The sequence below is a fragment of the Vigna angularis genome, chromosome 7 (genome assembly GCF_016808095.1).
Source record: "Vigna angularis cultivar LongXiaoDou No.4 chromosome 7, ASM1680809v1, whole genome shotgun sequence".
Taxonomy (NCBI): Eukaryota; Viridiplantae; Streptophyta; class Magnoliopsida; order Fabales; family Fabaceae; genus Vigna; species Vigna angularis.
The window spans coordinates 8,208,567-8,223,887 of record NC_068976.1 but is presented as its reverse complement, the minus strand read 5'-3'; the positions used below and the strand labels follow the sequence as shown (position 1 = coordinate 8,223,887).

Sequence of the window (15,321 nt, the reverse complement as noted above, 5' to 3'; positions counted from 1 at the left end):
ACTAATTTATTAAAATAGCTTATAATTTAGTTGGTATTTGATGAAATTGTCAGTTAAAATAGCTTATACTTGTAAATGGTACAATTAAACATGTTTATACAACAACTTTATATTAATGTTATTTTTTTAATTGATAAAACATATATTTAGGATATTGATATTCAAATTTAAAATAAAGTAAAAATGATATATTCTCAACTAAAAATAAGTATGGCAAATAAAGTAAAAATAAATTTAAAATATAGAATGTAACAGAAAATTTATTTAAAATTAATAAAAGTAAAATAAATTTACCATTTATCATGGTTAATTGGATAGAATTATAATTCTGACATATTAAAATATGTATTATAAATAATATAGTTAAAAAAATGATATAAAATACCATCCTTTTCATTTAGACATATAACTCATTCTGCTGATAATTTATTTACATTTTTGAAAGATATGTTGATTTCTTTATGCTACATCAACACGGGAGAGGCAAAAATAAATGAACTTTGATTAGTCATTGTTTCACTATTATTATTCGTCGTTGGCTGACCTTTTCTGTAGAATTATGTGTAAAAGATAGAAAAGGACAGAGAAAAATTCATGGAAGCAATTCCACACACGTAACCCAAAATTCCAACGCAAAATAATTGAAAGTGTGCTTCTAAGAATTTTACAAGATCTCCAAAATATAATGTTGATACATCACTATCGTATGTATAGACCTCGTGGAATTTGACCTTCATAAAGTAATGAAATTTAACAACTCGCAGTTAATTCATGATTATTGTTTTAATTCATGATTATTGTTTCACAGATTCTGGTTTTAATTCATGATTATTGTTTTAATTGTTTGGTTCAATTTTAATTTTAGTTTTATGATGCTTTTAGTTTTAGATATCCACGGGAATCAATTTCATTGTAAAATACATATCTAATTTCATTGTTGCATTTTATCAAACACCTATACATAATTAGATTTTCATTGAAGTATTTTGTCAAACACCTCTGTTATTCACTGTTTTACTTCATTTTAGCCACTGTTTTAGTTTAGTTTAGGGTTCTAATCATTCATATACACATCTTATATGTTTATATACCAGTTCCATGTAAGCTTTTATAATTGTTTTTAGATAGGTATACATTTTCCCCACTGGTAAAGCATAATCTCATATTTTCATACAATGGGTCACTACACTTTTGGTCATTTTCTAGGATTGATTCTCTCGTTGACCGCCTTTCTACCTTAAAAGGGAGAAATTAGATTTTGTTTAAGTTCCTATCTGACTAGGGGTTCAACATACATGTTATTACTTGCATGCACCCCTGTCAAGATACTACACCAAGTTGGGATTTGGCTTTCATGTTTTCAAGTTGGGTGTAATCAATTCTTGAACCTTGTGTCATCATCAACAATACTTATTTTCTTTCATCAACTTTATGATGAGTAAATTGGTTGTTTCTTATTTTTTGTCCTCGACTCGATATTTTTTTAGCAAAATGTCCAACCTTATCACAACTGTAATATTCATTTGAGTAACACTTCTTTGCATAGCTTAATTGTTGGTCTATATTTACCACATTTTGTAGCACTTAGATATTTAAATGGCTTGATGATCAACCTCATCTCCACCAACCATTTCCTCTCCGACAACAATTTGGTTTATTTGATTGTTGTTTTTCCTTATTGTATTTTTCCTTACTTCCGTAACTATTTCCTTAGGATAAAGTATTTTTAAATATAAAACGTTTTCTCTTCTTTAATTGACACATTCATTTAGAGTATCAACTCAATTAACTCATTTTTCTTCTTTTTTTTTTCTTTTGTTGCATGTGTGCCTCAAGAGAACCGGCAAATTCTTCTATCATGAGCCTTAATAACGTCAATATTTTCTTTTTAACTTAGCCAATGAGTAACGTCTCCATTTCAGTTAAGTTGGTTCATAATGATTCGAAGACACATGATGTACTTGAAAACTCTTTCAAATTCTTTCATGTTCATCCTTTTTAACTCGTCTTTAACTATTTAAAATCAAACTTGTTTCACTTGGATATCTCCCTTATACACCTTTAAAATATCTCACACTTCTTTTGAAGTTTTAGTACTTGTTATCTTCTTAAAGTCAAACACGTCATTAGTTCGATACACGTGTATAAGACTACCTTATCCTTTCTATGTGTCATTTTCAACGTATTATTTTGGACTATTGTTATACTCACATTATCTTTTCGTTTTATGAAAATAACTTCAACACCTCCTAATTATCTTGTAAATCAGGAATACCCTTCTAATTAAGATAGACCTATATGCAGTTTAGCAAAAACATATTTGGAGTTCTATTTTAATAAAAAAAGTTTTTTACATTTTGAAATTTGAGTTGAATTAGTAAATCTAATATACAACCAAATGAATTGATGTCAGACCCATTAAAATCCACTCAAAACCCCATCTTAGTGGATTACATGTGTCAAGGAAGAGGAGCTGGAAATCAGAAAGTGGAAAACAGGTGGTTGTAGGAGAGTGGACGTTCGTTTTAGTGACTGCAGTGTTAATGCCAAACTTCAAATGTTGTGCCACTTCTCTGCATGCTTACTTTCTCCTCCTTCTCTCTAGATTTCTTCATCTTCCCTCTACAAAATCTTACTCTTTTCTTCTTCCGACCATCAAACAGACCACACCTGGGCATTTCCGGCGTCGAGGGCGTCCGTTTGAACCGATCAATTTCGGGTTCTGAGTTGGTAAGTTCTCTCTTCACTCAGCCGGTTGGTTTCCTGGTATATGCAAACCTAGTTTATGAGTTACATGAGTCAATCATCTTGTTCTGAGAGTTTCTGGATTTCGGTTTGGTTTAATTTATTAAGGCGTGACTGTAGAACACTAAGGTCTCTAGTAGAGGTGAACCCTATTCTGCAACTGTGAACGTTTGGTTACGCTTAGAGGTAAGGGAAGCTTATATAATTTGATTTTATTCTCATTTTTGAATGCTGGCATGTTCGTTGATTGTTGGATGAAATATGAAGTATGGTTGTTACTACATTGTTGGCTGTATGAGTATATGAATCTAAGAGATGAGAAACTGGAATGATATTGTGTTTAATGATTTGGTTGATGATGAAATGTTGTATGTTGTTTAAATTATTGATGATTAATGAAAGCTATGAAATGGGTAGGGATGTTGTCGAGAGTCAGTATTGACCATTCAGTTATACTTGAGTATTCGGTCTTGGACCAAGCGTTCGTTTTCAATAGCGTTTTAATAAGTGTTTAGTATTAGACCAGCGCTCGTTTGATATAGTGTTCGGTTTTCTTGAGGACTCGGTTGGAACTGGATTCTTTCATTTGGATGGAATCCCAATTGAGGACCGAGCGTCTTCGTTTTGTAATATTTGAACATAAGCGTTCAACCAAGGATATTCGTTCCTTGGTATTTGGTTATAAACTTCAGTATATCTATATGTTTTTGTATATTTCGTTGGTTCTTGAACACTAGTCAAACGATATCTTATATTTATCAAGCCTTGATTATATAAGTTAAGTAGTGTTCGGTCTTACACCAAGCGCTCGTACTAAGTAGTGCTCGGTCTTACACTAAGCGCTCGTACTAAGTAGTGCTCGGTCTTACACCAGGCGCTCGTTCTCATTTCCGTAATCTATCTTTATAATAAGAGCGTTCGTCCAAACTCAATAGCGTTCGCTCTCTAAAGTGCTCGGTCTTCGCCTGACATTCGTTTTCCTTGATGTTTAACTCATTAAGAAGCTAAGTAATTACTGGCGTTCGGTTTCTTCATATGATTTCGTCAAGTATTATTATTTGATGTCCTATAGTATCTGTCTCAATTGGTTTCGGCCTAGAGTCTTAGTACTCGGCTTAGACTTTACGGTGTTCGGTTGAACTCTCAAGAGTCAGTTCATTAAATTGGCTCACTTGGTAAATAACGTTCGATTCTATTAATCTCTAAGAAGTATTATTGTATTCAGTCCCTTTCACAACCCATGAGTAACTCTCTTGAGTTTATCTGTTTTGAGTTGGAGACATCTTGGTCTCACTCCAAGTGTTCGGTCTTGTTCTGGGTTAAAAACTAACGTTCGGTATTTGGTATCCTACGGGATCTTTATTCAAATTGGTTCGGTTGAAGTTTTAATAATGAAAGATGATGGAATATGATATGGATGAAATGACTTTGGTTATGAAAGAGTGTTCCGGGGAGGAATATCTCATGATTTGATATTTGAATGGTAAAATATGAATGTGGATAAAGCTAAGCTGGTGGTTCATCCTGATATTTCATGATTACTCGTTTCTCACTTAGAGAAGGGTAAGTCATGTGTGGGAATGGCAGGAGGTCCTAGTCCTTATGGTTAATTTAGACAAATAAGATTAACCTCGGGTGGCAGCTCTTGAGGGTATCCCAGTTACTACATCACCCGGGTGCACGAACGTCGTAGCTACACATAATTCATATAGTCCGGACGGTCAGGGTTAAGTATTGGTCGTTGCATGCAAGAATGAATTATTTATCATGTTTAATTGATTTGTGTGAAATATATGTTGATACTTGAATTGAATTACATAAGTTTACCCTATTTCATGTCTTGTCCGTTTTGTACATTCGGTCGTTTGTCCTGTTGCAATTATCATCCTTGTGAATGTGAGCAGAAGGAGAAGAGTTGCTGGAAGAAGCACTGGAAGAGGTGGACGTGAAGGTCGGACCTTAGGACGTTCGGTCAAGTTGTTGGCCTACTCTTTTGTAGGAGCGTTCAGTCATTTGTTTATCTTTTGAATTGAACGTTCGACATAGGAAGTGTTGTAAACCGTTCGTTTTATATGTGTATATTTGTACAATTTTATTCCCTTTTATTTTGTAAGATTGTTCGATTATAATCGTACGTCCTATCTTTTGTAAGAACTGATCTGAAGTATTATGAATGTGATGTTTCTATTATATGATTTTACACTATATTTTTGGGATGTTAGAATTGATTACGAAAGAAACCATATTAATTAAAATCCACATGACTAGTTTTAATAGAGAAAATATAATAGTTTTAATATAAAAATGATGATGTGGACCAATTTGGTTCAACTATAGATTTTTAGTATTAGGAAGAATAGAATTCATAATCTATTTCATCATCTCTTTCCGTTTTAACAAGGCTAATATAGTATTTTCATTGCAATGCATGATTTATTATTTATATTTGTGGAGTTGATTGAAATTATTTTTGAAAATTAGTTTTAAAAAAATTAATCTCTTCCTCTTATGAATAAAATAATAAAAGATACATACATACAATATTGAAAATTCATTGCTGTGTTAATACTAACCAAAGGTTAAAATTTAAAGTAACTAGTGATTAGATTTTTTTAAAAGGGATATATTCGAAACATCTCTTCATATAATTTAAGCATTTGTAATTATTATCATTGCATGTGTGAGCTTATAATAGTAATTTGGCTTTGCTACTAAAAAAAATGTACAAAATTACTGTAACAAATATGCACAAGGTTTAAGAATATTTATGTAAAAAATAGTTCAAGAATATGAAAACAAAGACGGATAAAGTTATATTCCAATAAAATAGAAGAAATATTTATTTTTAAATCAGCTGTAGATATTTGACATAATAAAAAATATTAGACAAGATGGTAATATTGATTTTCTTTAAGTCATTTTTTTCATGATTTTAGTTCTCAAATTTAAATTTAAAAATACTTTTGATCTAATTTTTAATCTACATATATTTATTTCGTTTATTTGAATAAAACTGAAACTTAAGTTCAACGTCTCTCTGAGTACGTCTATTTAAATTTTGTTATTATATTATAATATTGTTTCTTTTAGAAAAACACATATAATTTTTAATTACCTTTGAATATATAAAATGATTTAATATTGTACTAAATAATAAATAATAAATCTTATTTATTTATTAAAGGATAAAATTATTTAAATTGAAAACAGTAGGGTTAAAATATCTTTTATGTAATGTATAAATACTGAGATGTTTAAATTGCGTAAAACTAAAAATAAAACTAATATTTATAAAGTTTTACATTACAAATATTCTTTTGACATCTAAACACTGTTTGCCCCAATAAAAAAAAGAAGAAGGAGAACATATTCAACAACTTTAATAAATTTTTATTAATTTTCTCAACAAACCTTGATTTCAGTGTAAATGTTTTGGAATTTGAATTGGAGTATTCCATCACCTGAAAACCAGATGAATTGATTATGAGGCATATTAATTCAAATTGACCTAGCCACTTATAATTAAAAGGGATGACTTGACCAATTTGGTTGTTTAAAAAAATATTACTTATTATTTATAGATTCTTAATGTTGTGAACTTTAATAGTTTACTTGATATTTTAAATATTAGAAATTGTATAGTACAAGTTAAATGTTTATAATTTTATTCGTTACTTGAAACATAAATTAATTTATAATAATAATAACATAATTTAATTTTAAAGTATGAAAATAAATTAAAATATGTTATATGATTTTTAGATATTCTTTTAATACATACCATATTAACTTATTTAAGTTAAGATTCATCAATTTGATTACTCTCATTAATTCAATGATTTGATCGATAATTTAAAACTATTACCACATTTTTTATTAGACTTTTAGTGTTATTCTTCTCTTATATTTTCAAAATGTACTAATTTTAATATATTAAATTATATTAAAAAGTTGTTTTAGTATATTATTTTGAATGCACACAAAAGAAACGACTTCAAAATTCAGAAAAAGCAAAAACCAAATTTATTCACCAATTAATATGTTATTAACTCTCTTTCATCAATTTTTTTTAAAGAAAATCCAATTATTCTCAACCATTGAATCTTTTTAAATTAATTGGTCATTATGAGTTTGAGCTTTATAATAGTAATCTTGAATTGCTACAGGAGATTAAAAACAAGTATAAAATCACCATAAGAAATATACATATGGTTCAAGAATATTTCTGTAAAAAAATATTCAAGAATATGAAAACAAAGATGAATAAAATTTAATTTTAATAAAATAAAAGAACTATTTATTTTTAAATCAGCTGCAGATATTTGAGAAGATAAAAAAATGTTATACCAAATTGTAATATTTGTTTTCTTTTATGTACCTTCCTTTAGTAAGTTTAGTTCTCAAATTTTGAAAAGTATATACTTCTGATATATTTTTTTCATATATTTATTTAGTTTATTTGAATAAAATTTAATCTTCATTTCAATGTATCGATTTAAAATAACTATGAACATGTGCATTTGCTTTTCTTTTATTATATTAAAATAATATTTTCTTTGGAAAAAATATATAATTTTTAGTTAACTTTAAATATATAAGTTACATGTTTTATTAAATAAAAAAATTATTTTTTTATAAAAGGATAAAATTGTTTAAATTAAATGCAATACAAAAAGTAGTAAAAATATATTTTTGTATAATGTATATATATTAAAATGATTTTTTTTAAAAGCTAACTTATATAGTTCTTTTTATCAGAAATAAACTGTATAAAATTAAGAATTAAAACCAAATTCTTCATTTTTTAAATAAAGATATTAAAATTCATGGATTAGAAATTAAAGATTAAAATTTTAAATTGATAAAAGGAATTATTCACTTTTGTTTATCTTATAAGAAAGTCAATAAACCTGTCTTGAAACAAGAATAAAGAAGACTAATATTATGTCACAATTAATGATAAAATAAATATGTCTCAGTAAAATATTATATTATATGCTATAATACACATTTTTTAAATGGTATTATATCAAATCAAATATCTAATCTATTTTATTATATCTAATGAAAAACGCATGTATAATAGTGTATGTGTGTATATTTTCATTTCACGATAATAAAAAGTAAAAATAATTTTTTATTATTAAATTTATAAACAGGTATAAAAGTAAAAAATAAATATAAAATGAATAATTTTTATAATTTTACTAAAAGCAGGTAATTTTTTAAATAATTAGTAAAATTTAAAACATAGTTCTAAAATCAAAATAATAAAATTATTTATATAAACAAAAATTAACAGAAAAATATATACACAAACAGTTATAAATATACATAGTTATAAAAACTTTGATCTTTATAATAAAAATAACTATAACTATTAATCATAAAAACTACATTTAATAAAAATATATTAGTGTAATTCTCAGGTCTGAGTAGATTTTATTCCAAGTTTGGAAACATAACCCCCTGGAAAGAGAAAGAGAGTTATCAGTGTGTGGGAACTTGTATGTTACGGTGCCTCACTCTCACTTCCTTTAAGGTTTTCTTCTGCATCGTTTTGTCTTTCTATTTCACCATCGTTTTCCCGTTCACATTTATTTTTTTTACACTCTTCTAATATACCTTTGAATGTATCTTTAGGGATGTGGGTATTTTATTTTTCTTTTTTTTTTAAAGAAAGTGTGACTTTATTTTGAAGGATTTGGTGAACTTCTTCATCTTAATATTTTTTATGCCTTAATTTGTTTTTGTAATGCATATGCGTTCTTTGTTCTTTGTGTAGTGTTTGTTAATTTTGTTTTGTAATATCTTTTTTTTTTTTTGTTTATTTTTGTAAAAGATAGGGTTCTGAGGAAACCTCATGAATGTGACAGTGAAGGACTGCATGCAGTGGACCTATCTATAGATGAAACGATAGGTATAGGAACCAAACCATTGTTTTGAACGATGAGGAAGAAATGAGTTTACTTAGGGTAGTGAATCGTTTATTTGGGCTATAAGTAATTGGTGTAAGAATGACCCCGATTGGTTTTTGGGAATATAGTTTTCTATTCGGGAAAGAAATTGAACTTTCCATTGAAAGTTTGTAAATTGTCTTGTAAATGAAAAATATTGTTCATCTGGGTATTCATTATTCAATTAATATCTAATCAGTTCTTTGGAAGCTTTTACTATTATGCCATCATTTGGTGGTTGGTGTTGCTATGTTGTAAAATCTTGAGTTGGTTTTGTGTTGATTGACTTGTTTGAATTTGGTCACTGATAAAATAACCTCTTGTCATTTATTGTAAAATCTTCTTCTTTATGTTGAAGATAACACGAGCAAAATTGGTATGAATGTTATTGTTTCTTTTTTATGTTTAGCTTTGAAGCTTTGGAATGCCATTAGATAAATACTTGATCTTAGTATGGTTTTGATTTAAGAAACTCTCTTGCCCCTTCCCAAAATAGAATAGTGAAAGATATATTTGCCATTTGTTATTATTACATTCAATTCAGCTTAAATGTCTATTGGTAGATTTGGTTAAGCTTCTATTACTGTGTAGTGTGTAATCAGTATTGTTATTTGTATCTGTACCAAAGAAATAGATTGCTATCTATTGATTTAATGAGTTACTGTATCTGTTGTTTGGGTGCATTTTTGTTTCCTATAAGCATTGTTAAACATGTTCTCCATTAGAAAATTATGTACTTTTATGTAAGTATTTCACCGTAATCTTTTCCTCAAGGTAGCTAATTCCACCATAACTAATGAACTGTTTTCTTTTTTATGTTTTCAGTAAGTATTTCAGTCTCAAAGGAGGACACTGTTCTTGTTAAATGAAAATGAAGCCTGCTAAGGTCACGATTGATCTGGATGATTATGAGAGTAGTGATAATCAGATAGTTCCTGATTCTGGAGATTTTAGGTTAGAAAGACGATGGAAGAGATGGGAACTTTCAAATACACGTGAAAAGCACAATCACCATGATGGTAGTACAAGATCAACCATAAATAATTGTGGAAATGTGTCGATTTTGTCACTACAAGAGGGTCATATGTCAGAGGATGAACTGGATGGAGATTACAAATTGTTTTTGCTTAGATATAATTATGAAGATATTGATGTTGTCAGTGACGATAACGCTGATGATTCTGATAATGACATTAATATTGGCTACAACAGCGTCCATTATGATAGTCAGTGTATGATGTTTCTGGAGGAAGAAAGGTTTCATAACCTTCCCAAGTTAAACACTGGGATGAGGAAGGGTTCAAAACAAAGGTATGAAACAAGAAAAAATGGAAATAAAGGAAATAATTCAGTGAGAAAACAGTTAAGTGACCCAATAAAATCTCAGCTGAATTTGGAGGCTCAAAGAAGACTTAGTAAGAAAAGGCTACGTGAAGATGTTTCTGTTGTGACTGGGAACCATTGCTACACTGAGATGAAGGGTTCAAAACAAAGCTATGAGACTGGAAATCCAGCATATAAAGGGAGTGATTCAGTGCAAAAACAAACAAGTCGCTCATTGAAATCTTGTCAGAATTTGGAGGCTAAAAGAGGACATAGCAAGAAACGACCACATGAAGATGTTTGCGGTGTGCACCAAAACGGTTGTCACAGTGAGATGATGAAGGGTCGGAAACAAAGTTGTGAGTCTGGAAATAAAGGGAGTGATTCAGTGAGAAAACAGACAAGGGTCACAAGGAAATCACAGCAGAATTTGGAGGCTAGAAGAGGACTTAGTAAGAAAAGGCCATATGAAAATGTTTCAGTCGTGCCCGAGAACAATTGTTACAGTAATACGGAACTAGATGTTGTGGATGAAGATTACCAGACATTCCTGAATTCTCGTATTCATAACTATGTACCTAGTGAATTATTAAGAAAGAGTTCAAGTGTCATGGGAAATTCACAAGTTTCTGATCGTGTGCTGAGTGAAGCCGATGAAGATTATCTACAATATCTGAATTTTCTAAGTATTGATGATGAGGTGGAGTGTATGCCTGAAAGGAATACCTCAAGGACAGACATGCCTGAGAGCAAATCCACAAAGACAGACATGCCTGAGAAGAACACCTCAATGACAGACATGGCTAAGAGGAATACCACAAAGACAGACATGCCTAAGAGGAATACCACAAAGACAGACATGCCTGAGAAGAACATCTTAAAGCCAGACATGTCTGAGAGGAATACCACAAAGACAGACATGCCTAAGAGGAATACCACAAAGACAGACATGCCTCGAAAGAACACCTTAAAGACAGACATGCGTCAGAGGAATACCTTAGAGACAGACATGCCTAAGTGGAATACCACAGAGACCTCAGAGACAGACATGCCTAAGAGGAATACCACAAAGACAGTCATGCCTAAGAGGAATACCACAAAGATAGACATGGTTAAGAGGAATACCTTAAAGACAGACATGCCTAAGTGGAATACCACAGAGACCTCAGAGACAGACATGCCTAAGAGGAATACCCCAGAGACAGGCATGCCTAAGTGGAATACCACAAAGATAGACATGCGTCTGAGGAAAACCTTAAAGTCGGGCATGCTGGACAGGAATACCTTCAAAACAGACATGCCTGAGAGAAATGCCTTACATACACACATGCCTAAGAGGAATATCTCAAATACAGTTAATGTGCATGGTAACACAAACTTAGGCATGCCTAAGAGGAATATCTCAAATGCTGAACCTGATGTTATCCTTCTAGAACCTGATCAAATTCAGGAGAACACTCCATTTGTTTCTTCGAAAACATATGATTCGTCTGTGAGTGTCTTTAACTTTGCAAAATTTTACTGTATATTTCATAATCATGGTTCACAAACTTGCATATTAAAGTAAATAAATATCTTTTAACTTTGAAATGTCTGTGTGTGCAGTGGTTTGGAACTGAAGTGAACCTCAAACACATGCCTGGGAGGAATATGTCAAATACAGTTAATGTGGATGGTGGCAGCAATTCCTCTGAACCTGATGTTATCCCTCTAGAACCTGATCAACTTCAGGAGAACATTCCCTTTGTTTCTTCAAAAACATATGATTCGTCTGTGAGTGTCTTTAACTTTGCAAAATTTTACTGTATATTTCATAATCATGGTTCACAAAATTGCATATTAAAGTAAATAAATATCTTTTAACTTTGAAATGTCTGTGTGTGCAGTGGTTTGGAACTGAAGTGAACCTCAAACACATGCCTGAGAGGAATATCTCAAATACAGTTAATGTGGATGGTGACAGCAATTCCTCTGAACCTGATGTTATCCTTCTAGAACCTGATCAAATTCAAGAGAACACTCCATTTGTTTCTTCGAAAACATATGATTCGTCTGTGAGTGTCTTTAACTTTGCAAAATTTTACTGTATATTTCATAATCACGGTTCACAAACTTGCATATTAAAGTACATAAATATTTTTTAACTTTGAAATGTCTGTGTGTGCAGTGGTTTGGAACTGGAGTTAACCTGAAAGACAAGTGGCAATTATCTGCTTACCATCGTTCTCAGTTTAGGAAAAGACTTATGAATGACCTTCAAAGGCCTTATGACAAAGAAGAATATAATAGACTTCTGCTTGAAGTACATCAGAAGAGGAAAACAGAGCGTCATATAGAAACACGTCAAGGGGTGGTCAAATCTTATTGCACTCAGGGTGTCAACAAATCGTATCTTGAGTTGTATCCTGGTAGGTCCAGTATTTTCTCAACTTGTTTAACATTTTGGAAGATCCTTTTTAACTTATAAATCGATAATGTGAAGTTTAATCCTAACTGAACCATCAAGAGTCAGGTTCAGTGGTTTCTTTTTGTTCTTATCTTCCAACATTAAGCATCTCTTGTTACATGGTTGGATTATTTGAATGAGGTCACAAAGAACACCTACAAATAAGAACCATTTTGTTCATTTTTGACATACTGAGATGGTCGTTTGCATCTGCTTAAAATGTAAACCTACAACTGAGATGGTTGTTTGCATCTGCTTAAAATTGTAAACCGGGGTGTCTATGTAAAACCAAAAATCTAATAAAGGTGTTGGTGTGCTTGGATTTATAGGAGGCTCTTTAACTGCTTGCTCAAAATCTCTTTTCAAATGAAAACTTATTCTTAAGCTTACTGGAATATTGAGCTTATAAAAAGTTTTGCTCAAATTGAACGTATTCCAAAACAACATTGGTGATGAAAATAATATAAAACTACAGAAATTAATATAATGTTGTAATTTGCTCGAGCTGATTAACTAAATCTCAATATATAATGGTAGGGGAACCTTTGATTCACTCTACTGAGGGTAGACCAAGGTGCCAATAATTCATTCTTGTGACCGATTATTTCTGTCTAATAATCTGAGGTTTTGGGTTAGATTATTCAATACTGGTCTGAATTTATGAAAATCCATCGTTTCTACTAGTTGTTAGGTCGCTTCTGCTTCTTTTGGACAGTCAGGTGCTTCTATTTTCATTTTACAACATTTTTTTGCCTAATCTAATGCCATTCTGTGTCAAATATTTGTTTAATTATTGTGCAGATGTAGCTAAAGCAATGGATAAATTCAAAAAGCCAGAAAGGGATTTATTTATCCTGCGCGGATTTATTTTCTGGTTGCAAGTAAGTTAATAGATTCACGTTTACACAATTTCCTGTTTAGGCGATTTTTAACTTGAGTTATTGAGATGAGAATGAAATGACCCTGTTCTTAACCGTGATTCAAATTGGTTTAATGTTTTATTACTAAAATATAGTTAAACCGTGGTTGAACTGGTACTAGTTACTAACAAGGTTTAGTAAGATATATAATAACATTATTATTATGAGACTAAAAGCTAGAAATAACCTATTTTAATAGATTTTTAACATTCAAAGTACACAAAAAATCAAAGAAAAAAGTGTCCTAATCCTTGGGTCTATGTTTCAAATATACACTATAATATTTATTAACGATGACAAGCTTAAATTTAGAATGAAAAAGATGACAAATACTGTAGATTGTTTTATTTGAAGGAGGAAAAATAGAAATAACATTGTGTTAAACCATTTTCATTGAAATTGTTTTCTCAAAGAAAATTCATAGGATCATTTGGTTTATTATTTCTTAATTTCTTACATATTTACAACTTCGAACACATTGGTGTGCATATATCTTTTTCCAACTTGTGTGAATGTAATATAATTGTTATCTTGTCGTTCTTTGTTTATCATTTATTTTGCAGAATTTGACCCACCAAGGAATATTTAAGCCCTGGGAGGACATTAAATGCTTGGAAATTTTAAGTAAAATGTGATAAGGGAGCTATATATGTTTTTTGTTAAATTTATCTTGGAACTTTCACTTACTTTTCAAAGAAAGATTGTTAAGTTGTGGTTCTCATTTGGTGTTCTATAAGGAAAACTGAACGTCTTAGAAGCTTTTGTATATTTTCTGTTATACCATGGTGGTTCTCTTTATGTCTTTATAGTAATTGCACCATTGAGAAAATGTCTTTATTGTAATTGCACCATTGAGAAAATGATATTGTATGCTTCCTAAGCTACTTCATCTTGAGCTCATATGCTAAGATATTATGTATGCCTCAGTGCTTCTGAAATATCTTGTCAACATGAAGTTAATGGAACCCCTTAGGATCAACCCTTGTAACCACAGGGAATGAAAATTCGGTCAGTTTCATATTTTTGAGTGTTGAGAAAATTATATTAATACCCTTTGAAGTTTTATCCAGTGACATACACAAACTTTCCTTTAGTTTACAGATATTAAACTGACATGTCTTTTTGTTGTTACCAATGCATTCAAGTTCTAAAATTATTCTATTTCAACTTATTGATGAGGGAGATTATTGTAATAGTAAAAGAAAGAAGTAGATGCAGGTATTTATTTTAGAAAATCTTAATGCAGATATTGTAGTGTTTTATTAGCTTGCCACTATAGCAGATTGTGGCTCTCATTGTGAACAACTGGAGCCAAATGTTGACAAAGCTTTCACTGTATTCATTTTTTCTTTATTCTCTATAGGTATGGGATAAGTTTATAGAGTTGGAACATTTTGAATTGTAGAATCTAGAAATATATTAATATGAATTATATTTTTGGATTGTACAGCTCAAAAAGTTGACTCGCTGCTAATTTAGATTTTCTAAATAAAAAATATTTAAAATTATTATTTATATATTTGATAATGTGTGTTTAAAAGAATTGGACGAAATTTTGTTGGAGGAAATAAGTTTTTCTTATTACAATTTCTGGTATGGTGAATGGTGGCAGCGCATGGAGACTAGGGTTTCTAATTTGAGAAGAGGTTAAGGATGATGACGAAGTGGTATGCTGACGATTACTATGCCTGACATCACTTGATTGGCCTGATTTGTTAGTGGTGGATTGTCAAATGGCAGGTCTTGATTTTATAAGTGGTGGGATGGGTGTGTATAGGGAAATTAGGAAGTGTAGAAAATCAAGAATACTTTTAGCTCATTGTAATTTCCTTTCATGAATAAACTAATCACCTTATTTTACTACATGAACAATTTAATTTTTTGCTTTAAATTAATCAATCTTTAACTTTATCGTCACAATTTTTAAATC

At 30.4% G+C, this 15,321-nt stretch overlaps 1 protein-coding gene across 4 annotated transcripts; it reads left to right on the top strand.

Moving 5' to 3' along the window:
- Positions 1–8,206: 8,206 nt before the first annotated feature.
- LOC108338689 (uncharacterized) lies at positions 8,207–14,220 on the top strand. Of its 4 annotated transcripts, none has more exons than XM_052880840.1 (7): positions 8,207–8,262; positions 9,528–11,517; positions 11,631–11,798; positions 11,912–12,079; positions 12,193–12,433; positions 13,273–13,352; positions 13,955–14,220. In XM_052880840.1, exons 2-7 carry the CDS (start codon positions 9,568–9,570, stop codon positions 14,024–14,026), a joined length of 2,679 nt encoding a protein of 892 aa, XP_052736800.1. In that variant the 5' UTR covers positions 8,207–8,262; positions 9,528–9,567; the 3' UTR covers positions 14,027–14,220. The 4 variants fall into 4 exon arrangements, with proteins under 4 accessions (XP_052736800.1, XP_017431216.1, XP_017431218.1 ...); XM_017575727.1 differs by having other exon boundaries at positions 8,209–8,287; XM_017575729.2 differs by having other exon boundaries at positions 8,220–8,252.
- The last annotated feature ends 1,101 nt before the right edge of the window (positions 14,221–15,321 follow it).

Coding starts and splice junctions, on each gene's coding strand:
- LOC108338689 (XM_052880840.1), top strand. CDS start 9,568: ATGAAAATGAAGCCTGCTAAGGTCACGATTGATCTGGATGATTATGAG. Junction 11,799..11,911: donor CAAAAACATATGATTCGTCT/GTGAGTGTCTTT, acceptor CTGTGTGTGCAG/TGGTTTGGAACTGAAGTGAA. Junction 13,353..13,954: donor GATTTATTTTCTGGTTGCAA/GTAAGTTAATAG, acceptor TTTATTTTGCAG/AATTTGACCCACCAAGGAAT.